We start from the raw sequence: 25,471 nt of genomic DNA, 5'->3' as shown, positions 1-25,471 counted from the left end.
GAATTGATCAGACAATCTGTCGCCTGAGAGCCTTGGAAGTATTCTCTCGGTTAGAATCGCGTAAGAAAGACAAAAATAGTATAATCGTCGATCCTCATTTAATCTTAATTTTCCAGCAGCTACAAATAATCGACATCAAGGCGATTGCTATCTAATAACGGAATTTGGAGATTTTTATAAAGAAAGAGGAAATAAATTATATATATGCCACATAAAATAAGCAAAAAAGCGATGCTTTCAAGAAATTAAAAATTTTCCGATTTATTTTTCTTATTTCCTTCTCTCACTCTGTTTTTTTAATTACATATTTTTAACTACGTATTGGGAATTAAGAAATGTATGGTACTTAATTTTTTTCCAATCTGAATTTTATCGTTAAACATATTTCAATATTGAAATGTTTTTATAGATAAAATTCATTATATGAGATATTTAAATGTTTCGTTTTTAGTGGCATCTCGTATAGAATTTCGATATAATTGTGTAGAAAAATGACGCAACTAAACTTTTGCATAAATAAAATTATCATCATTATTTATCATTATTCTGTCTTTGAAGGACAAGAAAATGAAAGCAATGACAAGTCGTACGATAACGAAATCGGAAGAGAAAAGCAAAAATAGTATCCGCCGAAAGATTACGTCGATATGGCATTGAGACACTATCGCGTCGGTGGAGGTAAAAGTGAGAGGGTAAGAGGGTAAAAGTTACGCCGGCGCACTGGTGTGTTTATCGATTTTGGAAGCAAAGCTGCCCCATACAGTCCGACATCGATTTGACACGAAGGTACGGAGTACCGGTTTGGCAGTCGAATATAATCGGGGTGTCTCCACGTATTGGGAATTGTAAGGGAGAAAACGGGGGGAGAACGCGATCGCTCGAATACCGAATAAATTTCGCGACGCGTTTTTTTTTTTTCGGCGAAACGACATATCCGATTGGCAATCCGGAGGTGCGCTGAATCGCGGGAGCGTTTCCGAGCTCTGCGCGAAACGCGAAGTCGGGAACGATGCAGAACTATGGACACGAGGATTACGACTATGGGATGTCGAACCAGGATGCATCCGGACAGCCGGGAAGCAGGGCCCTGCCGCAGGTTCCGGCCGCCAGGCCGTTGGTGGACCCGCAGGCCGAGGGTGAGGTCGACCCTACCATGTACCCACAACCGAAGGAAGCCACACACAAGATTCGCGGCAAGAGCGATATTTTGGAGTACCTGTTCGGCGCCGTCGATCAGGAGCTCCTCACCGTGAAGACCTTCTACTTCTTCTTCTACTCGGCCTTCGGCTCTCTGTTTCCGCTCATGGGGGTGTACTTCAAACAAATGGGCATGAATGCCGGACAGTGCGGTCTGCTCATTGGTCTCAGGCCGTTCATCGAATTTCTCAGCGCCCCTTTTTGGGGATCCTTGGCCGACAGGTGAGCTCTCACGTCGGCTCTCTTTACGTTACATCACTTAGGCATCGATTGCAATGCACGTATTATGTAAAACACTAAAGGAGTGTCGTAATTAAAATCATAAGATTATGGGCGCCATATGGTCTCGTAAAAAAAAAAAAAAAAAAAAAAAAAACATGACAGAGTGGATATCGTTTATGATAATTCCTGAGATTGAAAATGTATTCTGATACTTGCGCAAATTGCTTTGTAAATGCGTGCTAAGCACGACTGATTTATATATTTCGCGCGGTGACATAAACAACAGGAAACGAATGAAAGATCATGCGTTAAAAACTGCAGTAATTCGCATTTGTCGATGTTATCGATTTCAGATCGTTTATTTTACAAAGATTTGCGATTCAGTGGGAAATAATATCCGTTATTTTATCAGTACGCGATTTCTTGCTCAAGAGTGAACGATAACAAGAGTAAATATTCACTATTAAATATTGAAAAAAAGTAAAAAGATAAATAATTCATGTCATTTTCACGCTTGTTCACAGATGGCAAAAAGGCAAACTTATTCTATTAGCTTCACTTTCTTGCTGGATCATTTTCACTCTACCGTTGGGCTTCGTTCAGCCTCCGCCAACTTCTTGTATGATTAGAACGAATGACACCCCTTATCTGGAGGCATCCAATCGAGAACAGAGAATGAAAAGATCGACCGATCTGGATGAATTATACTATCCCGAAAATAAGGACGAGTATCTGGAGGTCGCGTCCAATGTCGTCTTCGAAAGATTACGGCGGAGTACGGATGACAATGAAGTATTGGATCACACGAAAAAGCCAAATGCGCTGAAGAAAGTTAGTTTGTTTAAAACATCTCATAACATTGGGAAAAATGGTGTTCATTTCGACGGTTCTGTCATGTACGACTTGAAGAACAACAGAGTTAGAAGGCAAGCGCCCGTCACGGATGAAGGCAACATCGAGGATCCTACGCACAAATTAGAAACTGATGATAATGTTGATGCGTACGCAAAGACGATCGATATGGAGGCATTGCAAAAGCAAAATCGTCCAGCCGACGTTTTGGAATACAAACGCTTTATGAAGGTATCTACACGTCTTTTAATAACTAAATAAAGAAAATCAAGGTAAAATAGTACGCAACAAAATGGAATACTCTTGTTGATAAAATTAAATTATAAATATTAATTAAATAAAAGGTATTGATAAATAATTCGAGATATCTTAATGATTTCCATGGAAATATAACAGTAGCTAATTTCAGTTGAAATTATTTTAATTAATTTATACAGTTAGAAAAAATTAGCGCATACTTTTTGTTAATATTGCATAATATAATGCAAAAAATGATGCAATGAAAATATTTACTTCACAGAATGAACCAATAATTGATGGAACAGTTCCAAAAAAAGCTTATTCTCGTACGAAAACACCTGTGAAACCACCACCCGCGAAAATAATGGTAAAACGAGACGTGGAGAAGAAGCCAATATTCTTGGAGGATGGTGATATGATTAAAATTGAGTACAGTGAGGAAGAAAATGAACGGAATGCGGATGTACCGTTGATGAGAAGTCGCAGAAGCATAAGAACGTTTTACAATCCTATCGGGAATCAATTGTCTCCTTTATCGGTCACTTACGCCGCGAACTACAACGAAAAAGAGAATAAAGGATGGGTGAAGCCGCTTTTTAGTTCCATAGTCTATAGATTACCGGTAAGTTGCATACTTGACTCCGTTTCAACAACAATTTATATTTATGGAATAAAAGTACAATTAATTAATTTAGATACATTAAGAAAAATCTGTATGAGAGACATTAATAATAATTTGCGAATTAAATGCGTGATTTCAGGATATTCAAAAAACATTCTTCCTTTTGCTACTATTGGTAATAGTCGGCGAATTTTTCTCGGCACCTGCTATAACATTGGCTGATTCAGCTGTTATCACCTTACTCGGTGAAGATGCTGATAGGTAATATCAGTATATTTTTTTAATATTTTTAGATTACTGTTTAAGTAAGATACTTGTCCTTTAATTGTCTCGAAATTTTTTAATTAAAATATTATAGTAATATTGTAATAAAATATTATTACAATCTTTGAGCGCTTCAAGTCGAAAAATGATAAAAATTTGTATAAAATACCGATGTTTAAATTATACAGACGTATCCCATCACTCTTTTTTCCAGTTTTATGGCTTTATACGTTTTAATTATAAATTTATTAATTTTAACAATTAGATATGGTCATCAACGTATGTTTGGAAGTCTCGGATGGGGTTTGGCTATGTTCTTCGTCGGAATCGCTCTTGATCATAGCACTGCGTTTCCAGATCATCCGTGCAAGCCCGATGCGAGGGAAAAAAATTACACAATTTGCTTTGCAATATTCAGCGTTCTAATGGGCGCTGCGTTAATAACAGCGACGCAAATTAATTTCAAATATGACTTTACGTCCGCAGAGCCGGTAAATCCTTTTTAACATCTATTTTAATAGAATATTCCTGCTTAATAATTTAGAAAAAGATCTATAGGAATAAATTGTCTTTGTGCACGATCTATATTTACTTATGTTTTACACGTAGGAAGTTGCAAAACCTCCAGCTGAGCCAACGCGGGAAGAGCAGCTTCAAAGCCAATTGTCGCAGCAGCTTAATCTGCCTGGACTTCAGGATTCTTCCGCTGCTCCGATAGATCTTAAACCTCAGCCGCCCGAAGGAAAGGTCTGTATCCAATTTTCAAGACACGATGATAGCTTGTGTTAATTTTGTCGAAGCGATACGTCTTTCAAATTCATTTATCGATTGTATGAGTTGTTACAAAAATCTCACATGTTATTCGCAAGGATTTTCATGTTCTAACGAGTTCTTCTTTCTAGACCAAAATGTTCGCTCTAACGACAAAAGAAATACCGGAGTGGGTGACAGTATTGAAGCAATTCAAAAACGTCAAATGCATCTCGTTCCTTTTCGTCGCATGGTGGATGGGATTTGGCATTGGATTGATTTTCACTTTCCTCTTCTGGCATCTTCAGGATTACGGTGGCTCGCCGACTCTCTTCGGTGTTGCATCTGTGATCAATCACATTTCCGAAATCTTCGCGTATTTCTTCAGCTTCAAACTTATTCGACAGATGGGACACGTCAAGGTAAACAGATATAAGATCAGTCGATACGATTTGCAGTTCTCGAGTGCACGTAGCGTGATGTTATTTTTGTGCAGTAAAATGGAAGACCTTCTCTAGGCGCTTTTCTCACAAATGCGCGTTTCAGGTATTATGTTTGGGTCTGGCTGGAAATGTACTTCGCTTCCTTTACATATCCTGGTTGAAAAATCCGTGGTGGGTGTTGCCCTTCGAGTTTATCCAGGGTATCACACACGCGGCTGTGTGGGCTGCATGCTGCAGTTATATCGCTCACAACACACCGGCGCAATTACGTTCAAGCGCACAGGGTGTTCTTCAAGGGCTTCATCATGGACTTGGAAGAGGTTGCGGAGCGGTGATTGGTGGCATGTTCGTTGCGGCTTATGGTAAGTTTGTAATGTTTTATATTTTGACAAAACAAAATTTAGGAAAAAAAGTGACAAATAAGTTGAGTAAATTATTGTAGCTTCTGTAAGAAGAATTATTTAAACAAATTCTACGCTATTGTGAGAGAGATTCGTAAAAATTTTCATATTGATCTATTCGATGGTTTCCATAAATATTAATTTTCAATGCGCAGGTACCACGACAGTTTTCCGAGCGTACGGTCTTATTTGCATCATCATCCTAGCAGCCTTTATCTTCATCAATTTCTATAGAAAAGATACCGGCTTCGTGTCCGAGTTACCACAAACGGAAGATCCGCATCAAGTAGCCGAAGCTACTCATTTGGCACCGCACGGTGTGCCGAGTAATGCTATACCGAGGGCTCTAAGCTCTACTCGCTTGCACGAGTTAGCTAATCAAGATGCTGGCTATGGTGCCACTTATCAAACCGCCGGCGGAAATCTGGCCGTACCCGGTGCTAATGGAGGTGAGAAATCATTCTTTCATTCTCAATCATTTAAAAATAGAAAAAAAAAGAGAAAGAGTTGCAAGTGAGAAAAGTGGATTAAGTAATTAAGCGATGAATATTGTAATTTTTCACGAATTCGCAGGTCCTGGCAACCCAACAAATCCATTTATAAGCGGTGGAGGTGGCGGCGAAGGTGGATATAATTACGGTATGACTGGCAAAGGAGAGGACGAGTATATTCGTAGGAGCTTCCAGGTTCAGTAAAACCATTCTAATTAAAATGTCCAGCAAGAGGGCACAATATTTCTATGAGTAAAGGAAAGGAGGAGGACTTTTGGTTTTATTACCTGCATCTTCTACAAAAAGCTGTGCTCACTGAACGAGAGAAATCCTATCTATACTTTGCCGCGAAAAAGACATTCGCATATTTAAATGGCTTGTATTGCATGGAAAAAAATTGACGCTATTCCTTTTGCTGTTTGATAGATCTACAATGAAGTGGTGGGTAGGGAATTCGATGTCGTGAAACCGACTATCCAACTACATGCCCAACAACCATGCACCAATCCCTTTCATCAACACGACTACGACTGGTAACGATTTTATCTATCGAGAGGTATGTCGCTTAGAGGATCGACGCGCTGAAGCGTGGGAGATTGAATGAACATTACTGATAAATAATAACATAAATATACATGCAAGTCGCCTTTACGCCGCCATTATAAGATATATGTTGAGATGAAGTGTGATAAAATATCTGCGGGCGAGTGGAAAATGAACCAATGCTCTTGATGCTCCATTCGATACATCTATTAAACCTCATGGCATTCTTATCACCGTTATCTAGCTCGTCCCGTGATTTGTTTTTCAATATGTTACACTTCTTGCTTCCTTCTATCATTCTCTAACGGATGTTCACTTAGTGTTTAGGGTATCAGGAAATTAGTGGTAAGACTAAATTGATCCAACTCATCGAAAGTGCCTATCGAAAGTTTCCTGATGCGCTATGTATATATGTAATGTTATTTCGATTAGTAACTGATGTTCTTCTTTTACCTTCCCGTACGATTAAGAAACAAGAAGGAGCGCGAATAATGTTGAATTTATTCGAATAGAATTTATTACTTCGAATTGTGTGTGTATTGTGAATAGAAAATCCTGAGAACAATTTAGAAGCGTATGGTACTCACAAAAATAGTGTCCGTTTAACATAAATCTGCAAATATCAATTTTTACTGAGAAACATAAGCAAAAATAAAAATAAACACATACTTATTTTAATTAAGTCGCATTATTGTGCGTGTAATTCTATATTAAGAAATATATATCTAAAATTTTCTTAAATAAAAAATGGATACGTAAAACACACTTCATAACTAAGTCGAAATAAAAATCTGACATTGATTTCGCCTTAGAAGGTAATATATATCTTGCTCATTTTTGCGAGTGCTTCTAAATTGTTCGATCCTTTTTAAGATCGTTTTGTATGTTTAAAGGCATTAAATACGAGTCCAAATACCTCCGTGCGTTTAAAAATATTATTTGTTACGTTATTATATTTTTACGTTATGTTACTATGTGTATAAACTTGTAAGCATCAATACATTCATATTGACTATCGTAGCATCGTAGTACACGATAGTAAAACAGCTATGTCGCATTGATTTGAAAACGTTACTCGGTATCTCGAACACACATAAAATGGAATCGATAAGAAAATTGAATATGTATGGCAATAAATCTGTAATAAATTCTATTTTGAATTCTGTTGCGAAATATAGCAAAAATTTTAACATACGAAATTGCAACTGGGAGGCCTGAAAAGTTTAAACTAACACGACGAATATGTATCGTAGATATATGTTGTAGTAGATTCACTGATTCTCATTGGCGATAAAATTAAAAGAAAACGTGCATAAATTGAATTAAACGCAACTGTCACTTGTAAATATTCTATACGCCCTTAGATAAAGAGATTTTACTATATTCATCACTTGTTTTCTGTTTCTTGAGAAGATTGTTGCTCGTTATTTACAATTATAACTATTCAGATAAATTTCTTCTTAAAATCTATCGAACAATCTATCGTATACTTTTATTATATGTATATGTTATGATAACTGTATAATATTGTTGAAAGAGGAAAATGAAATTAGTAGTAAAATATATATGTAAAGATTGTAGCAGCAAAAGATTACCTACTATCGAAATCTCGCGGAAATACAGGAATCGCCTTCTGTTTCATGTTCTTCTATAAGGAAACTATATTACTCGAGAGTGCACAAGACAAAATAGAAATATGCAATGTATCTACCTTCTAGCTCGACACGTTTAAGTTATATAAAAGAATTATATCACGTACGTGAAATTTTGTAAATCGTGCGGTAACCGGCAATAAGGCTCGACAAAGAAATGCAATTGGCGATTTTGCAATCGTAATGCTATTCTCTCTCGAGTTGAAACTTGATTCTTTTATTTGACAAACAAACGAAAATTATTCTTCTCCATACGTGCCATTGGCGGTTAAAGTACGCTTTATGAAATACCACGAGTGCAAGTGACACTTCTCGCATCGGTCATCATACACATCGATGTTTTGTGGAATATCAAATTATCCAATGTTACAAGACTGAAGCGAAATGTCTTACGCACGTAGCGACCGATCCGAGAAGGCACTTTGGACACGCGTGTACGCGTATTTGTATTATAAATTATATATAGTACGAACTACACTATTATAAAATGTATGGTGAATATCGATTGTGTATCCATGTATCGTGTATGTCAGCAGGGAAGTTAATTAGATTCGTACTATGAAAATAGAATCCAAGTACGAACTCTTACGTACACTTCTTGATATCATATGGAGTTATTAGTCATCTATATGTGTGTTACGGAAGTCTTTCATAAGATACTAATTGTTTTACATATATAACATATGTTACGTTGTTAATAGTTGAACAGTTTTGACGATATAGATACATGAGCATGTCAGATGCAAATTTCTGTAATTATTGGATTGATTTCACGTTGGAATAGATTAATTTATATTATAAGTTAATGTAATATATAAATATCTTAGTGAACAATTTATTCAGAGTGAATACTTATTATGACGTTTATAATGGATTGCTATATAAGCGTTTTAGATATGTACATATTAAGTTTGCTTCAAACGGAACATTTTTCGAAGATCGAAGTACCATGTATCGATTTTTACTCCGCAACTCATACGGTATTAAGTGCTGCCTCTGAACGACGTAAAATGTATATCATAGTGCAGCCGCGCTAGGATATCTCTAACCGGAATCAGTTAAATGTAATCGTAGGATATCATACGTATGTGTAAGAGAAACACACAAATATGTAAAGAAAAAGTTGTAAGTATTATCATACTCCCTTTTCTTGGGGAACAGTAAAATGGCAAATTCTCGAAAAGCCGCAAACGCAGTAAGTGCATAAAAGTTTATATGCAACAACATATCATAAAACATCGTGTAGGCTTAGCGTAGAAAACATCATATGCTTATAATTAAGAACAGTTTCACTTGCACTTATAACTTGCATTCATTTTTCCCATCGATCGCTATAATTGTTATTAATACCCTGCGCTTTTATTTTTCGTATTTCCTTTATATTAATTTTGATGAAATACTCGCATAAGCTATTTGCCGATTCGGCAAATTTGTCTGCAGTTTGTTCGCCACAATGGAATGCATTTTATTTCAATTTCTGCATGTAAGAAGTTAACGTAATAAAAAAAAAATCAGATAATATTAAACAGAAAAAAAACTTGCAAACAAATATAAAATTTTGAAAACAATTCTTTTTATCCAGAATTTGTTCAGAAATAATTACTTCAAGATTTCTCTCACTTTATCAAAAATAAAAGAAGTAAGAATCGCGCAATTAATTATAAAATAAGATTTTGCTGATTATTAATACGCAATCTTAAAAAAGCAGTTTGCGAGAATCCAAAAAAAAAAACTATTGTTAATTGATTAAGTATTGATGCTTGAAAAAATAGCCATGCTTTTTGTCACATCGTCTCTCAGGACAACTTATATTAGAAGCCGTAAACTAAAGAGTAAAAGTAGGCAGAGCAATGACACAGGTATAGTGTTTACGTGGAATGTTTAGAAAAGAAGATGGTAGGTATGTGTTTACATTGCTGTTATGAGCCATATCGCCTTTCAGGTGATGTGCGTGAGGTATTCGTGCTCGTGGACGAAATTACAAGCTTGTTAATCATCGAAGAATAGCGTTTGCTATAACAATAGCGGCAAATTGATGTGATTTTACACGTCCCGAACGCTAAACGAGATACTGAATCGTATCAATTTGCCGTTATCGTTATCGCAAGCAACGTTTTAGATAAATTCCACGATAATAATAACGCGCGTTACTCTACTATTACCACGAATACAACTAAAAATTTAAATTCCGTTAAACGGCAATCACTTCAGTTTCGAGTGTATGAGATGCGTGTACAAGAAAGTGAATTGTATGAAATCGTAATTATGGTGACGCGTATATTAGTGCAACGTTCGCTACATTTTTCGCGAATGTGCGATGCCGCGTGGCGTTATCGTCTACGGAATCTTCCGAGAAAAGATCTATTGAAGAAATTGCAATTTTTAATCAATCATCTGGACTTACGTACAATTAAGAAGTGCTTCAATCGAGGATTATTTTCCGATCTGGATATTCTTCGCATTACATACAACGAAATTGTTCAACGTGGCTTGCAAAACACCTTTTACGTTGAGCCTATAATCAAAGTATACAAATTATGCGGTAAGTAAGAAAGAAAGATTCTTTATGTTATTATTTATAAACTATAATACATATTTTGCAGTCTGTTATTGTTAATTATGACAAATTACGAAAAATGCTTTTAAAACATATTGAAGTTTTCCTGTTTATAATTAATAAGCTCGTACAAAATAAAAAGTGAATATAACTGTGATATTGAGTATTAAATAATTAATTTAGAATCATTTTATAATAGTAATATATTAAAAGTGGTGCAAAGAATTTTAAGAATCCAAAAATTGAAAATAATTAAAATTTACAGAAATGTTGATTACGATATTACATTTATTTGTAACACTATGCTGTTTACAAATATAGTATAAATATAGTGATAATATTTACGACTAGTGCGTCTAATTTTTCTAATTTTATACGTAACATCATAATTGAGCAGTTAATCATTAAAAACAAGAGAAGTTACAAGTAATCGAGGAATGCCAGATATTCTTTCGGTTAAAAAATTCTTTTAGGGCTGTCGAAAACGCGACGTTGATATATAAAGTACGGATTGGTAAATTAAACTTGTGCACAGGAATTGTATAAATTTCAACAAAGAAAATAATCTCAATTAAAATTGTTTACAAGCGTGATAAATCAGGTAACATCGACCATTCGGATGCATCTCCTTTTTGCACATGTGCGCATTGCATTGCGCAAAGGGTAATTAAGGACGCAAGCTAGGATCGGCTCTAGCAAAGGCGCAAATTAGCATTCCACCCCCATCTGTTTTCTAGAGTATAATGTAGTTTACATTTTCCTTAAAAAAACAAAAAGAAAAGATTTGAAGTACAATTAACTACCTGAGATTCGGTAGTCAACATTTATAAAGTAATAAATAATAAAAATATATAAAATATCACTAATAAAAAATAAATAAACATGATAGATTCGGGAAACGGCTGAAAACACAATTAATCCGAGATCCGTTTTATCTCAAGAATCGTGAAAAAATTTTATAGCTTGTGCAACGTTCCCAGCTGCACCTGCCTTTTGTCAAGTTAGCGCCCTAAAGCAGGGACACCATTTTAAAGCCATTACTGACTGGCTAGTGCTTCGGTTGATACGCGTAACTACGGTGAAATTAAATTCTTATGAATAAAAATTGCAAAGCATTCTGTTATAAGTAAATGTTGCGTCATATATTTCCAATAGTGGCATCAAACAACGATATTGCTTCGAAGAATTGTGTTAATTGCACTTAAAGGAAGGAAGGGATAGGTCAAAGCTTAGGTTAGGTTGATTATGCGAAAAAACGGTATGGCGCTGCGGATTTTCACAGAATAATTAAAATCGATGTAGTGCATAGTGTACGGCGTCTCGCAAACGCTCGGCAATCGCCTGTGTGTTTCCGGGTTTTTAAAATAAGATCGCACAATGTCAACTGGACTGGCATTGTTAAATAACAACCAACAATCGAGTCAGACAAGTACGAAATGGCTCTATTGATTTTTCTGGATATACTCGCAATATTTTGTCTGTTTATATGTACAATTTTTCAGAATGCAATACACCTATGGTTCCTGCCAATGGTAATACATTAGAAAATTCGCCGAGCGGACACACAGCATTGGTAAGTCCAAATTTAATAATCCTGAGTGAAAAATTTGGTCTTGTCACTTGTCATAATGAACATACATATTTTAAAACTTCGATTTTAAAACGAGAAAAAATTTAAAATTTATTATAGAGAATATTATTTGACAGATGTGAGCAAATTTGTAATATATTAGATAAAAATTTTGTATGCTCTTGTCTGTAAAACTTGAATTAAAAAATTAGCAAATAAACTTACAATATATAAGCAATAAATTATACTTATTATACAATAAATTAGCAAGAAACTTACTATAGCAGTCAAAGACTATGTTAATCACTAAGCAGCTTTTTAAATTACTATGTATTGATTTGTTACTTTATACATATCAAATATCAATTCTTAGAAATGATAAAAACCTACTTATTTTATAACAGACAAGCTAATATTTTACAAAATTCAAATATTAGAAGCTTGATATTTATAAAATATCTAAACAATAAATATTTGCCCATTATAAAGCAAAGTAGGTTTTTATCATTTCTATGAAACTAAAGAGAAAAAACTTTTCTGATAAGTGCAAAGTAACAAACTATGAACTGATACATTTATATATATATAATGTATGTATGTATATATAAATAAAGAAAAAAAAGCGATTAATTTGCTTAATGAAATAAATTATCTCATAAATTTGCCTCATAGATGGGACAAGGAAATACACCGAGATCTATCTTGAAAAGAACTTCGGACTTAGATCTAGAAGGTAATGGATATTTTTTTATGTTTCATATATTGTATTTCTATATAGGTCATTTTAGGAATATCAAATTTTCTATATGCAATAAAAATTATTATTTTTTTTATTTGTTATAACATTGAAATAATAAATTTTAATTTATTATTTGATTAGATATTACTAGTGCAAGAAAACGTCATAAAAATCCACAACCGAAAAACGCAGTATGTGCATTAAACGAACTAAAAACTGGAGCCACGTACAAAGTAGTGGGACAAACTGGGCCAACACATGCTCCAATATTCACAATTGCGGTACAAATCGATGGACAGACATACGAAGGGAAAGGGCGTACCAAGAAGATGGCAAAACATGCAGCCGCTGAGCTTGCTTTACGGAATATTATCCAGTTTAGAAACACACCTGAGGTTCATCAAGCTATCAATACTTGCCAGCCCGTTGTGCCTCTCGAGCCGGATTTTACGAGTGATGTAACAGAACGTGATAATCATCTTGTCCATACATTTAAAACATTAACGCAGGAGCCAAAGAATACTAAGTTTTTAGATAAAGGTCCAGTGGCATTGATCAACGAATTATATCCAGGCGTTATATATAACTGCATATCCGATAACGGAGAGAGTTACGCAAAGTTCACAATATCAGTGACTATCGATGGCGAGACATTCGAAGGAACTGGTCCAAGCAAGAAACTGGCAAAAGCAGCGGCGAGTAAGGCCGCTTTAGCAAAATTGCGAAATGTCCACAGTTCTTCGTTTTGTATACCACTTCCTGTTCGCATCTTGCCTAATTCCTTTTCTAATTCTGCGCACTGGCAAGAACAAATGACTTTGCCGCAAATGCTAGCCGACAAAATTGGCAAGATGGTGAACCAAAAATTTAGTGAACTTATTCAAAGCAAACCGCAACACGCACGACGTAAAGTTTTAGCTGGTATTGTACAAACGAAGGGAGCGGACGCGGAACTAATATGCGTTACCACCGGTAAAAAAACATAAACTTGTTTTATATTTATAATATGTTTTGTATTTAAACAAAACTCTGAATATTTAAACGTCTATTATAAAATATCACTTTTTTTTTCAAAAGGTACGAAATGCGTTTCGGGCGAGCACTTGAGCGTCAGTGGTGGTGCTGTAAACGACTGTCACGCGGAAGTGGTAGCACGGAGGTGTCTCTGTGAATATTTGTACAAACAACTAGAGCTGCATACTGAGGATATGAGTATTGAATCGATACTCGAACCGGCTAAAAAAGGATTCAAGTTAAAGCAAGGAATTCAATTTCACTTATACATAAATACCGCCCCCTGTGGAGATGCGAGAATTTTCTCGCCTCATGAAGAAAACGAGTCCATCGACAAGCATCCCAATAGACGAGCTAGAGGTCAATTACGTACAAAGATTGAATCTGGCGAAGGGACTATTCCCGTAAAGAGCAACGAGGGTATTCAAACTTGGGATGGCGTATTAATGGTACATACCATAATACATCCATTGAAGTCTGACACATACATATTCGATAATACATTTTTGTAAAAAAAGACTCTTTCACTGCTTCTTACAGACATTTTTGTTTAATTTCAGGGTCAAAGACTGCTGACGATGTCGTGTTCGGACAAAATAGCTCGATGGAACGTACTTGGTGTGCAGGGCGCACTTCTAAGCCACTTCATCGAGCCAATTTACTTCCACAGCATTGTTCTCGGCAGTCTTTTGAACCCGAGTCACATGTATAGAGCAGTGTGTGGCCGTATCGAAAATACTATTCAAGGTTTACCACCACCGTATAGACTTAACAAACCGTTGATGAGTCTCATCACATCTTCCGAAGTTAGGCAGCCAGGGAAAGCGCCCAATTACAGCGTCAATTGGACGATTGGTTCGTATATGTGTTCTTGATTTTTCACGAACAAAAGATGCAAGATATATACATTTTTTGTTGTTACATATTTCAGGACAGAGCGAAGCTGAAGTTATAAATTGTACAACTGGTAAAGATGAATTGGGGAAACCTTCTAGAATATCTAAACAAGCATTCTTCAGAAGATTCTTTAATCTCTTAGGCAAATTGCAAACCATAGATGATGTCGATGAAAATCGTTGTCGCCATTATCTTGACGCAAAATCTTCAGTACAAGATTATTCGGTAAGTGACTGCTTTATTTTAGAAGTAGCAACAGTACCTCTCTAAGACATAATCGGTGCTTCTTACGCAGCGTATTTCGACACTTCTTTTTTGTTCGAATAGCTTGCCAAGCGCCAATTAAAGGATGCCTTTGTGAGAGCACAGCTTGGAAGTTGGGTGAAAAAACCGATTGAGCAAGATATGTTCGAAGTCGATATCTGACTAAATCGAAGTAGCATCGCAAGTATTAAAAGTATTACGAAAAATAATGGAGAGGCTCAAGTCACGGAATATGTAGTTCCTAGTGCAAAATAGATCGCTCGTTCGGCGTGTCATGATATGGCAGAATTTGGTATCAGTAAAGCATAAATCGTAGGATCTCGCGGATGTTTGATCTTGCGCCCTATGATCTCAGTATATTTGTCGTGTTCATAGTGTATTATGTATTATCTTTAATTAATAACAACTTTGTTTTGTGTAGTCGAGTGCAGCAAAGTGCAAAGTGTTGTCGCTTATATTATTTTGACGTATCAATAGCGATAGTTATTGACAAAAGGTCGATTCAGCACATATCCTTATGGAATATTAGTATTAGTACGGTTCGTCATATATTGCTTCTTCATAAACCTTCCTAATTTTGATGCACTATCTGAAAAAGGAGAAAAAAAAATTTAGTATCTGTACAAATAATTCTTTTACGCGAAATAATTTTGTCATTTTGTAAACACTTTATTTATCTGTTTTCCACAATGTAGATGGCCAATCTTTAAAACTATTTCGAGTAGTATTGAATTAAAATAGTTGTAAGAGGCAACATTAGTGTCTTACATATGAATGCATCGTACTTTCAACCTCAGATAACATTTTACGTATTGCTATAGAGATACGCAAATTTTATGACAAGCAATCACACAATTTTTTTCAACACGATTGTAATTTATCATTCAATATAAATGCATCTAATACGCACTTGTATGCGCACATGACACGAACATCATGTATCATACACAATGAACATATCTTTGCGTAAGTGCATCAAAAGCTAATGAGGCTCAATCGAGATTTTGCGTATTTCTATCTCAAAGTTTCTGAAATTCGGAACTTTGTTATCTATAAGTTAACGAAATGCTATCTGAGATCTTTTTGTAGGGCATTAGATATCGTAGCAACGAATTAAGTTGCGACACATTGCATCCTCAACGGCTGTGATTGGATTCAGATCTGAAAAATGGGTCTTAATCGTAAAAGATACCAAATACATTCCAACATTCAGCGGAAAACAGAACGGGGACGGAATAATAGCAAACTATAACAATTGCATAATATAATAACTCTCTCTGTTACAACAGCGATATATAGCGTCCCCGTTGATCATTATTCTCGCTAGAATTAAAATTGCATTCGGAAATGCATCTACTAATTGTTAGCTTTCAATCTGTTTCTTACAGCAAAGAATATTGTTTGCGTAGAGACCTCTTTAACAGCGAATTAAGAACGAATCGCGCACGCTGTAGTATTAGAATCGTAACGGATATCCGTGTATTTCGTTACAACACGTTTCTGCAGAATTCTAATTTTCGACATTAACCCTGATAAAATTTTTGCAAAGTATTCAGAAGAAAAAGTATAGTCAACGCATTTTGACAAAAAATGAGCATCTAAACAGAAAATAATGATTAATGATAATGATAAGAAAGAAGTACATGTTTTCAAATAAAACATGCAATGCTTTTGCATTTGCTTTTTTCAAATGGAAAATACGTGTGTCAGGTATTGAGTTTTTATTTTGCGCGGAAAATATGAAAAACCAAATTAGGTATCAATATAATCATTTTAGATGTACTTTTTCATGAATATCTTGACAGAATTTTATCTGATATCGTGAATTAAGATTATATCAAATATCTGCAACTGTCCACGGTCATTTCAATGTCTTACTTTCAGTATATATATATATATAAATAATGTAGGAATTAAACGGATGGAAGTGGATGGTATATAAGGAATATGATAATAATTAATGCAGCACGTATGATTACATAGTTTTCCAGATAACTACGTTTAATAACTTATTAATAGTATATTTAGAGAATCCTAAGGTCATTGCCTCACTGTGCCAGTATTATGATTGATGCAATTCTGCCGTAGTGACACACTGCCCGGTGCAGGTCCAGTTTTGTATAGAGAACTTATTTAATTTTATTTTGAAAACAAATGCTTTTTCTTTTCTACTTGTTTTGTTGTAGTGAACAGTTAAGTATTATTTTTTTGAATAGGTATATTTAAAAAAAAAGTCTTGTGAGAGTTAAAGAGAGAAAATAAGCATACGTAACACACGCAATCGATTTTATATTAAATTATCGCATGTTCTTTATGTTATTTTAATCATTGCCGAGATTAAGCACGTATTGGGTTTTTAATTATTGTTGAGATCAGTCACATATTTATATGCAAAATTCCTATGTAAATTACCGAATTATATAAAATACTAATAATTGAATGAAGTTTTTCTCATTTTTTTTTTTTTTAAACAAACATTTAATCAAATTGTTTTTTTATTGCGCGCATTTTTTATATGCATATACATTGATTGCGTGTGATAATGAAAATTTTGGTTTGCGTATGTTCGAATTAAAACGTGATCGTCGTATATTAAAATGTGATGAATCGTATATTTGTGCCAAATTGTTCTATATGCACTTTTGCTTTTATGTCATTATTTATTATTCATTATTTTTTATTTGTATTTTGTGTTAAGAACATTATACGATACAGTCGGCTTTTCGAAATATAGCGGCTGCGAATGGAATACATTTGTCTGCGCAATTATGTGAACATGTGCGTTGGTAAGTGAAGGCTTTATCATATTAACCATGAAAAGGATGTCCTAACTACTTATGTTATTATACTACATTGTCCTTCGCGATATAGTATTGTAACATAATTGCGACGCACTTCTTTAATGGATAATACGCCTTTCATTATCAAGTGTTTATGTGATATTTGTAATTAAAATATTTGCGTTCCCTATTAATCGATAAGTAGAAATATGTTCGAGAATTTATATTAGTTTCAATTTCATTTATTTTCTATTCGACGCATGAAAATTATCGTTCGTTAAAAAATTGTATACACTGTGAGAATTATATTTATTTTCCTTATTATTTAGTTGAAAATTCACGAGATATTGAACAATTTTTATTTTATTCTCTATTCCTTGCACCTTATATTTTATGAAAAATGTGAAAAGACATTTATAACATTCCGATTTTATTATAACAGTTGTTGACCTCATTACCTCATTTATTGTATTTTTTAAGTATTACTTATTTCTCCACCACTAAATCGATCATAAACCCCTTTAATGATAGATCTCATAATTTTTTTCGATCTTATAATAGTGCGAAAAGAATTATGAAGTAATAATAAATGGATTTGGACATAAAAAGTATATGCCTGTTTGAAACTAATAAAAATAGTCCAAAAATAATCCAAATTCTTTGGAAGAAATTACATTTAAGCAAAAAATAGAGAAATATGCAACTTTTCTATATGTTTATCCAAGGTTGCGCTTGTTTAGAAAAAAAATACGAAGGTATTTGAAAATTTTTCATGCTTACATGACTCGTTAAAATGAAAAAAGGATTTTCCCCAAATCTATCCGAGTTTTCATTCGCGGGTTACTGTGTGTATGGAGAAATAAATACCTTCAAATTAAAGTTTGAGAATGATGTGTTTCATTACAGTATAAATAGTTATTGCAATATTTTATAAAGAAATTATATACCATAAAATTTCCAACAGGCAATGATCTATTTCTATAGCAATCCTTTAACATATATATGTATATACATATACACACATATATATATATATATATATATATATATATATATATATATATATATAAAACACTCAAAATAACAAGTATTAAATTTGGCAATTTTATTATTAATGATGTTAGATTGCCATTAATACCGATAGTATTTTAACGATTTTATTACCGATTATTTAAAAAGAAAAGTCATCGACTTTAGCTATTATAGGTGATAGATGCCAGAGCTACTATGAAAAGGCATTAAATGGCAATTTTATGCACTAAGTGATATTTTATCTTTAAAAATGCAAATCTTAAAACAAAAAGAATGAGCATAGTTTTATAGTGGTTTTCATTAAGTAATAATAATCTCATAGAGGAAAGCTAAATACTAGTTTCCTTGATTTCTTCTTCCATCACATAATGCAAGTTTGCAATTATCTTATGTACAGATATAATTGCATTTTATTATCGCATCGTACGATATGGTAGAATCTCATATAATAATATATAATCGCTCACCTCCCCCTTGAAAAATTTAAAGTATACAACTCAAAGTAAGTTTAGAGATATTGATCACTAGGTTTAGTCAATTTTACTTCGATTACAATCTTAAACTCGTTATACGCTCAAGTACGTACTATGCTCCTGAGCATAAATCAAGTATTAACTGTCGAGTGTAATATGAATTTGTAGTCGGCTAGATTTTAAGCTTGACTAGTGCCTCTAGATATAAGTAATCTAGAAACTAAAATAATCTAGTTGAACTTGCAAAATAAACCTTTATTTACCAAATTTGTAGCGTTTTCTTCACATCTTCCACTCAATGGACAGATGGCTAATCCTTAATCTCTTCATTAATTGGTTCTTCTAGCATTTACGAATACATTTCCACGTGTGCGATTATCAACAGGAATAAGAGATGACTAGCGTAAAAAATGCAATGTGACCGCCTTTAAATTCATGATTGTAGCTGACTTCTTTATGCGTATGTGATATATTTTATTCTTCATATTGTTCTCTAATAAAATCACTACCGAAATATATTTCATAATATTGTTAGAACTTAAAAAAAAATGGAAAAATGTTAATTTTCAAATATTCAAAATTATTCTTCTTGTAAAGTAGTCTTTGAAGAACTGAAGAAGATACCTCGACGACCCAGAAACCTGAGAAATTCTGGACAGAATGGAATCCTGTCTTTATAAACAATCAAAGAAAATTGCAAAGTTCTTTAAGAGAAAGTAAGATGTAAAAAGATTCCAACAAAACACACTCCATAGATTAGCATCGCTTACGTAGACGATAGAATATAATACAGATTTATTCATCGATATATTATTTTTGTATTCTTATGTTACAAATCCCGAATACATGAAACATTAAATCTAAGAAGAATAGACGAAGTAATATTTACATATTGTGTGTATACATTACCGAACTATATAACGACAACAAATAAAAAAATCTTGTCCGCTATAAACTTAGGTTAAAATAACAATAAATGGAATACTGCTAACATTTGCACCAGTGTATAATATATAATACTTATGTGTATATATATATGTACTTACATATATAACAACTAATCACTAGTTTTCAATTTGTTTTTGCTGATGTTGCATTGTTAATTTTGCTATTTCATTACCTAATGTATCGATATTGTCCTGTAAAAATCATATAAAATGAAAAACATAAATAAATTATACAATACATGTGTTACATGTAACAAAGTGATAATTTTTACGACATGCTTTTTACTTGATATTATATTTTTTAATTATTTTTGATTTTTATTTAAATACTTGCCTTTAGAGTGATGTTTTTCAATAACGCGTCTTCAAGAACCGCTTGTAACTTTTGGTTTATTTCTAAAGAAAGTTCTAGAGTCATATTCTCATCCGAAACCCGATGATTATAAACAGATGCCATTATGCCTCCGTGCCGTGCCAATTCCGCCTGTAGAGTTAAACAAAAAGATAAATTAGAGCAAATAAAATTTATTTAATGATTCCGATCAAATATCTATCTTTTTTCGGTTTAAGAAATTAAAAAAAAAAAAATTGTTTATGCTGAGACATTGGGTAAATTAATGAATTATCGCTCAACAATATTTTTTAACATATTCGAATACATAGAGAATCCATTTTCTCACACTTACTGTATCCCTTCTGCTTTTGATATGCTTGAATTGAAAAAAATGAATGTCTATTATTATTAATAAAATTTGACGGGCTTATTTTTTGAATTTATCATTTATTGAAAAATGCGAATATGATTCTTTGAATTATTTGATTACTTTCATCATTAAAAGGATTATTACACGTGGAATATTGTTTCGAATAAAATTTACATCGATTCAAAAAGATTGTAAAATTAAATTACAAAATTATACTCTTAGTAATATAATTTTTATATATTGCGAGGTAAAATTAATAACAAAAAAATTTCTTACCTTATGTCTATCTCGCTCGTTACACGTTAGGGCCCCAAAGTTTTGATTTAGAATATAGTTTTGTATTATTTTTGTTTTCTTCTGTAGCTCTTCAACCAATGTTTGTGTATGTTCGTCTAAAAAATCTAATTTTTCAGCCCTTTTTACATTTATCTTTTGCAATTTTATAATGCGATCCATTAGCACTTGTTTACTAGGTTCTAAAGAGTGAATATGATCGTCGTTAGCGTTGTTATCCGATAAGGCACCATTCAGCGTATCGCCTAAGAAAAAAAAAAGTTAATTTAATTTTAAAACATATTATTACATATATATACAAACTGTTTCGTGACGTAAAAAATTTTTAGATTTATTCGAATCTATTTTAATACCAAACCTGCATTTAAAGAAGTATTAGATCCAGTTCTGGACGTAATATCCAGTGAATTACTAGGAGATGCCGCTTCGTACATTTCTAATTTTCTACGACACTGTTGCAACTCTCGTGTCATTTCCTTTATAGAAATTTGGTGCTTTCTCTTTAGTACTGCATTTTCACCCTGACTATCCTCTAATTTTTGAGACAAATTCTGCGCAAGTTGAGTTTGTTCAGCGACATGTTTAGCTAAAATCTCACACTCCTCTCTTCTCTTCTTTCGTTCTTGCGTCAAGTTCTCTTCCAAGCTTTTCACTTTACTAGTTAATTCATTAATACATTCACGTAGCGGGCCGTATTGAGATTCAAGATGATTCGCTTTCGTTTGAATTGCAGTAAATTCGGATTGAAGACGTACGTTTTTATCCGTTAGCTTTTGCGTAAAATCCAACATATCCGCTTCCTTCTGACGACATGCTTGCATGTCGGATCGTAATTCTTCGTTAGCCGATCGTAATTGCAATATTTGAGTTTCGACCGATGTTATGTGCTCCTCTTTGCTATAAAAATAAAATATTTTACAATTAAAACTTTATATCATATCTTTTTTAACTTTGTGAGAAATACATTATCATTGTAATATACTTACTGTTGCAATTGGAGTTGTAATGTTTCTAACTGCGAAACCTTGTTTAATAATTCAGTGATTTGTTCCTGACGCTGATTCGCAATAGTTTGTAAATTACTTAAATTACTTTCATTGTTCAATCGAGCTTTCTCAAACTCTTGAACCATCAGATTAAGTTTCTTGTTTTCTTCGGTTAAGTTTTGTTGTTTAGATTTCAGCGTTTCTAATTCTTTTTGCAACTGAAGCCTTAATGTTTCTTTATCTTTTGTAACATGTCTTTCTAAGATCAAACGTGCCTGATGCTCTTTTAGCTGTTGATCTAATGTTACAGCTCTGTTCTCTTCGGATTGCTGAAATTTGCGAATTGATTCTTGCGTTTCACGGCGTATATGTTCGCATTCTTCTTTCATATTATTTTTTTCCATCTGTAACATATATCTAAATAATATTGATATTCCATTAGAATTTCTTTAAGGATGACTAGCAATTAAATGTTGAAGCAATGGCTATATATATATATATATATATATATAAAATTGACAATAGTTATAACAATTTATACGTAAAAAGACTGAATGTTTAAATAATTCTTTTTCTTCTTAAGCTACGTAAAAAACAAAATTGCATTCTACTTTACATTAGCTTTATTTAATTCCTGCTGAGTGTCCTTTTGCAATTCCTTTTCAGATTTAATTTTAGTTTCCGACCACTTTAGTTTGATTTCTTTCAATTTGATATCCTCTTTTAATCTCTCCGTTTCCTTTTGTAGATCAACTATTTCACGGCATTTTCCATCCAGGATGTTACATATTCTTGTACGTTCACCTTGCGATTGGCGCAATTTGTTTTGTAACAATTCTTGATCCTTTAGAACTTCCTTGACTTTACGTTCCGCGCAATCTCTCGACCTGTGTTACATTTGTTGTGAATTAAACTTTATAAAATATTCGCAAGTTAATGTGTTCAGCAATAAAGCAATTTAAAAATTAAAAAATTAATTTATTATCCAAAATTTCCTAATATGACTAATTTATACAGTTGTTTCTCTTATACATACCTTTGCATATCAATCAACTGTTTTTCGCTAATTACATATTTCATAACCATGTTTTCCTTCTCTTTGTTAACTGTGCTACATTCCTGCTTTAAAGCTTCTTGTGTGTCTAGTGACGCGTTCAAATCAGCTGTTAATTTACTTATAGTTTTTTCTAAGTTCTTCACTTGTAAGGCAAATGCATCTGTATTTGTTTGAGTTTCTTGAAATAATTTGCCCGACTGACTTGAGTTCTCTAAATATTCTATTTTCTCTAATAAGTTCGAATTCTTGAATTTTAAATTGGTATAATCCTCCAATAGCGCAAGATATAAGGGATGTTCTAATGAGTTAGATTTTAAAATATTTGAATCTATCAAAGTGTCAGATGAATCTTCTTTACACGTGTCATTGTGCAACTTTTCCGTTCGCAGAAAATCACTTTGAGTTTTATTTTCTTCTTCATTGATAATATCGTAATTTAATCTATCTACGTCATTCTTTTGAAAAATATACTTCTCATCAGTCTTCTCTATTTCATTTTCAAAAATGTTACTATGTAACAATTGTTCCTCACACTTCTTAAAATCTTCGCACATTTTACCGTCTTTTAGATGTACAGATGGGCTTATTTCATTTTCACTATTTACTACACTATCCGACTTATTTTCACCGCTGTCATGCCTTTGTTTCGCAGTGCAACTCGTTACATTCAGAATATTGTTCGGATTTGTTAAATCTGAGCTAGATATTACATCTCTCGAGGAAGATTCTTTATTAGTGTAAAATCTCATGGCATCAGCTTCGATAGATTTTGATATATGATTATATTTCATTGCTAAATGCTGTGGTAGTAATGCTTTCTCCATAATATTTGTCGACTTTTCCGTGATAAAATTTAAAAAATTACGACTTTTGTTTAAAAGCTGAACATTTGACTGCATTATATTTATCGGATTCGCTAGAAAAGACATTTTTACAAGTTTACTATCATCAGCTAGTGACGGTCGAGATATTAAATTATTTCGCATCTGAGTATTTAATGTCAGAGTTGAATTTGTTCCATGCTTTTTAGATAAATCTTCCTCATCTTGTTTTTTCTCAATCAAAGTTTTATCATTTATCTGTAATTGTGAATTCATTATTTCTTGATAAGATTGTTCCACTTTTGGTAGACTATTTTCTCCAATCTGTTCTTTAAAATTAATGTTATCGTGTTTATCTTCTGGCAGATTATTTTGGCATGTTTTAATCATTTCTTTGTTTATAGAACACTGTAAACTTGATAAAGGAATTTTCATTTTGCTCGACTGATTAAATAGTGTCTCTTTTTCATCGATACATGGTGTCATATTTTTATACGTATGTACATCATTTGTAATTTTATCATCATATGAAAGGCAGCTTTCACTACTAGATAACTGGCATGTTTGAAGTTTTGTATCAGGAACGTGAATAAACTTGTCAGCACCAAAACTATTCAATAAGATAATCTTATCTTTCACTAATTTTCCACTGTTTTTCCTTGATAACGCTGAGTCACTTTTACTTCTGAACATGTTACTTGCATGATAATTATTTTGAACTTGCAAAGCACCATCCTCCATTTTTCTTCCTGGACATAAAATTAAATTTTTATGCTTTAAATAAAATAAGAACATCTTTGAGTTAATACTTTTTTTCGCTATTGTAATGTATTTCAGCATGCATATATACAAATAAACATAACTATCAACCTTTATTTTGACACATAGAGTTATATACTTTTCTTCTTAAATTTGAAGTGACATTGAACATGAAAGGAATAGAGAAAAGATATTATTTTTATGTCATCTTTTGCAACATATTTTTTTCACTAATGATAATAAATATTTAGTTGAGGAAAACAAGTAAATTTTAATAAAACTGTACAATGACTTGTAACATATGACACATATATGCTGAAATAAAACATATGTTTTGAGGTTTAATTTATACCTTTACTTAATTGAACGTCTTGTTTTGCAATAAAATCAGCACCATCATATCTTTCAGTAAAATTTGTTTCGCCATCAAGAAGCTTCGATTTTTCACCCATCTCAATTGAAATACCTAATCGGTATGCAAAGTTGATTTTATCTCATTATTTCGGAATTTTACAAGTGTAAATAAACGATATTGAAGACATCCACTGATTTCTTCCTTCACCATAAAAAAACAAGTTGCGAAGTCTTCTGTCAAAATGAAAAAATAACCTATATAAATTGATTACACATAAATTTTGCTTGCAGCTGTCACAAATTATCAAACTGTCTGAAGCAGTCTGAAGGTTGGGAACACAATCAGTGTTCCCAAATCATGTGATTTTTTTTTACGCATGCGTAGAATTTAGCATATTTTAGTAACGTATATATTTTATTAAAATAAAAGGTACTGTTAGGCCCTTTGCTTGAAAGTTTCTAAAAATTATCTGAATATATTTCTAATTTTTGTTCTTTAATATCTTTTTTTACAATATTTGAATTTATATATTCATACTTCAATAT

The 25,471-nt window shown here is 33.0% G+C and overlaps 3 protein-coding genes across 6 annotated transcripts; 2 read left to right on the top strand and 1 right to left on the bottom strand.

Annotated features, from left to right (window-relative positions):
* The first annotated feature begins 389 nt into the window (after positions 1-389).
* Positions 390-8,975, top strand: jef (major facilitator superfamily domain-containing protein 6 jef). Of its 2 annotated transcripts, none has more exons than XM_067356745.1 (11): positions 390-1,419; positions 1,944-2,502; positions 2,792-3,133; positions 3,273-3,394; positions 3,663-3,888; positions 4,007-4,144; positions 4,300-4,569; positions 4,694-4,952; positions 5,147-5,440; positions 5,565-5,630; positions 5,909-8,975. In XM_067356745.1, the coding sequence occupies exons 1-11, from the start codon at positions 1,010-1,012 to the stop codon at positions 5,917-5,919; spliced, it is 2,697 nt and encodes an 898-aa protein (XP_067212846.1). In that variant the 5' UTR covers positions 390-1,009; the 3' UTR covers positions 5,920-8,975. The 2 variants fall into 2 exon arrangements, with proteins under 2 accessions (XP_067212846.1, XP_067212845.1); XM_067356744.1 differs by having other exon boundaries at positions 400-1,419; positions 5,565-5,677.
* Positions 8,976-9,125: 150 nt separating this feature from the next.
* Adar (Adenosine deaminase acting on RNA) lies at positions 9,126-20,188 on the top strand. Of its 2 annotated transcripts, none has more exons than XM_067356753.1 (8): positions 9,126-10,219; positions 11,737-11,807; positions 12,477-12,537; positions 12,685-13,515; positions 13,621-14,006; positions 14,118-14,412; positions 14,489-14,679; positions 14,782-20,188. In XM_067356753.1, the coding sequence occupies exons 1-8, from the start codon at positions 9,904-9,906 to the stop codon at positions 14,878-14,880; spliced, it is 2,250 nt and encodes a 749-aa protein (XP_067212854.1). In that variant the 5' UTR covers positions 9,126-9,903; the 3' UTR covers positions 14,881-20,188. The 2 variants fall into 2 exon arrangements, with proteins under 2 accessions (XP_067212854.1, XP_012223706.1); XM_012368283.2 differs by lacking the exon at positions 9,126-10,219 and adding an exon at positions 11,234-11,663.
* Positions 19,784-25,281, bottom strand: LOC105672998 (coiled-coil domain-containing protein 186). Of its 2 annotated transcripts, XM_012368317.2 has the most exons (9): positions 24,924-25,281; positions 22,971-24,561; positions 22,551-22,821; positions 21,935-22,338; positions 21,307-21,845; positions 20,931-21,193; positions 20,637-20,660; positions 20,285-20,434; positions 19,784-20,142 (listed from the first exon to the last, which is right to left on the bottom strand). In XM_012368317.2, the coding sequence occupies exons 1-9, from the start codon at positions 25,021-25,023 to the stop codon at positions 20,068-20,070; spliced, it is 3,417 nt and encodes a 1,138-aa protein (XP_012223740.2). In that variant the 5' UTR covers positions 25,024-25,281; the 3' UTR covers positions 19,784-20,067. The 2 variants fall into 2 exon arrangements, with proteins under 2 accessions (XP_012223740.2, XP_012223741.2); XM_012368318.2 differs by lacking the exon at positions 20,637-20,660.
* Positions 25,282-25,471: the final 190 nt, after the last annotated feature.

The sequence above is a fragment of the Linepithema humile genome, chromosome 6, assembly GCF_040581485.1.
Source record: "Linepithema humile isolate Giens D197 chromosome 6, Lhum_UNIL_v1.0, whole genome shotgun sequence".
Classification (NCBI taxonomy): domain Eukaryota; kingdom Metazoa; phylum Arthropoda; class Insecta; order Hymenoptera; family Formicidae; genus Linepithema; species Linepithema humile.
Note: the sequence above shows the minus strand (reverse complement) of the source record. Positions and strands in the feature narration are given on the sequence as shown.

What these genes read in the sequence shown, in the direction of transcription:
- jef (XM_067356744.1), top strand. Translation starts at nt 1,010, where the DNA reads ATGCAGAACTATGGACACGAGGATTACGACTATGGGATGTCGAACCAG. An exon ending in TGGGGATCCTTGGCCGACAG is followed by an intron (nt 1,420 to 1,943) that starts GTGAGCTCTCAC and finishes GCTTGTTCACAG; the next exon opens with ATGGCAAAAAGGCAAACTTA. An exon ending in CCATAGTCTATAGATTACCG is followed by an intron (nt 3,134 to 3,272) that starts GTAAGTTGCATA and finishes GCGTGATTTCAG; the next exon opens with GATATTCAAAAAACATTCTT.
- Adar (XM_067356753.1), top strand. Translation starts at nt 9,904, where the DNA reads ATGCGTGTACAAGAAAGTGAATTGTATGAAATCGTAATTATGGTGACG. An exon ending in CTTGGGATGGCGTATTAATG is followed by an intron (nt 14,007 to 14,117) that starts GTACATACCATA and finishes GTTTAATTTCAG; the next exon opens with GGTCAAAGACTGCTGACGAT. An exon ending in CAGCGTCAATTGGACGATTG is followed by an intron (nt 14,413 to 14,488) that starts GTTCGTATATGT and finishes TACATATTTCAG; the next exon opens with GACAGAGCGAAGCTGAAGTT.
- LOC105672998 (XM_012368317.2), bottom strand. Translation starts at nt 25,023, where the DNA reads ATGGGTGAAAAATCGAAGCTTCTTGATGGCGAAACAAATTTTACTGAA. An exon ending in AGACGTTCAATTAAGTAAAG is followed by an intron (nt 24,562 to 24,923) that starts GTATAAATTAAA and finishes TTTTATGTCCAG; the next exon opens with GAAGAAAAATGGAGGATGGT. An exon ending in AGGAATTAAATAAAGCTAAT is followed by an intron (nt 22,339 to 22,550) that starts GTAAAGTAGAAT and finishes TATATGTTACAG; the next exon opens with ATGGAAAAAAATAATATGAA.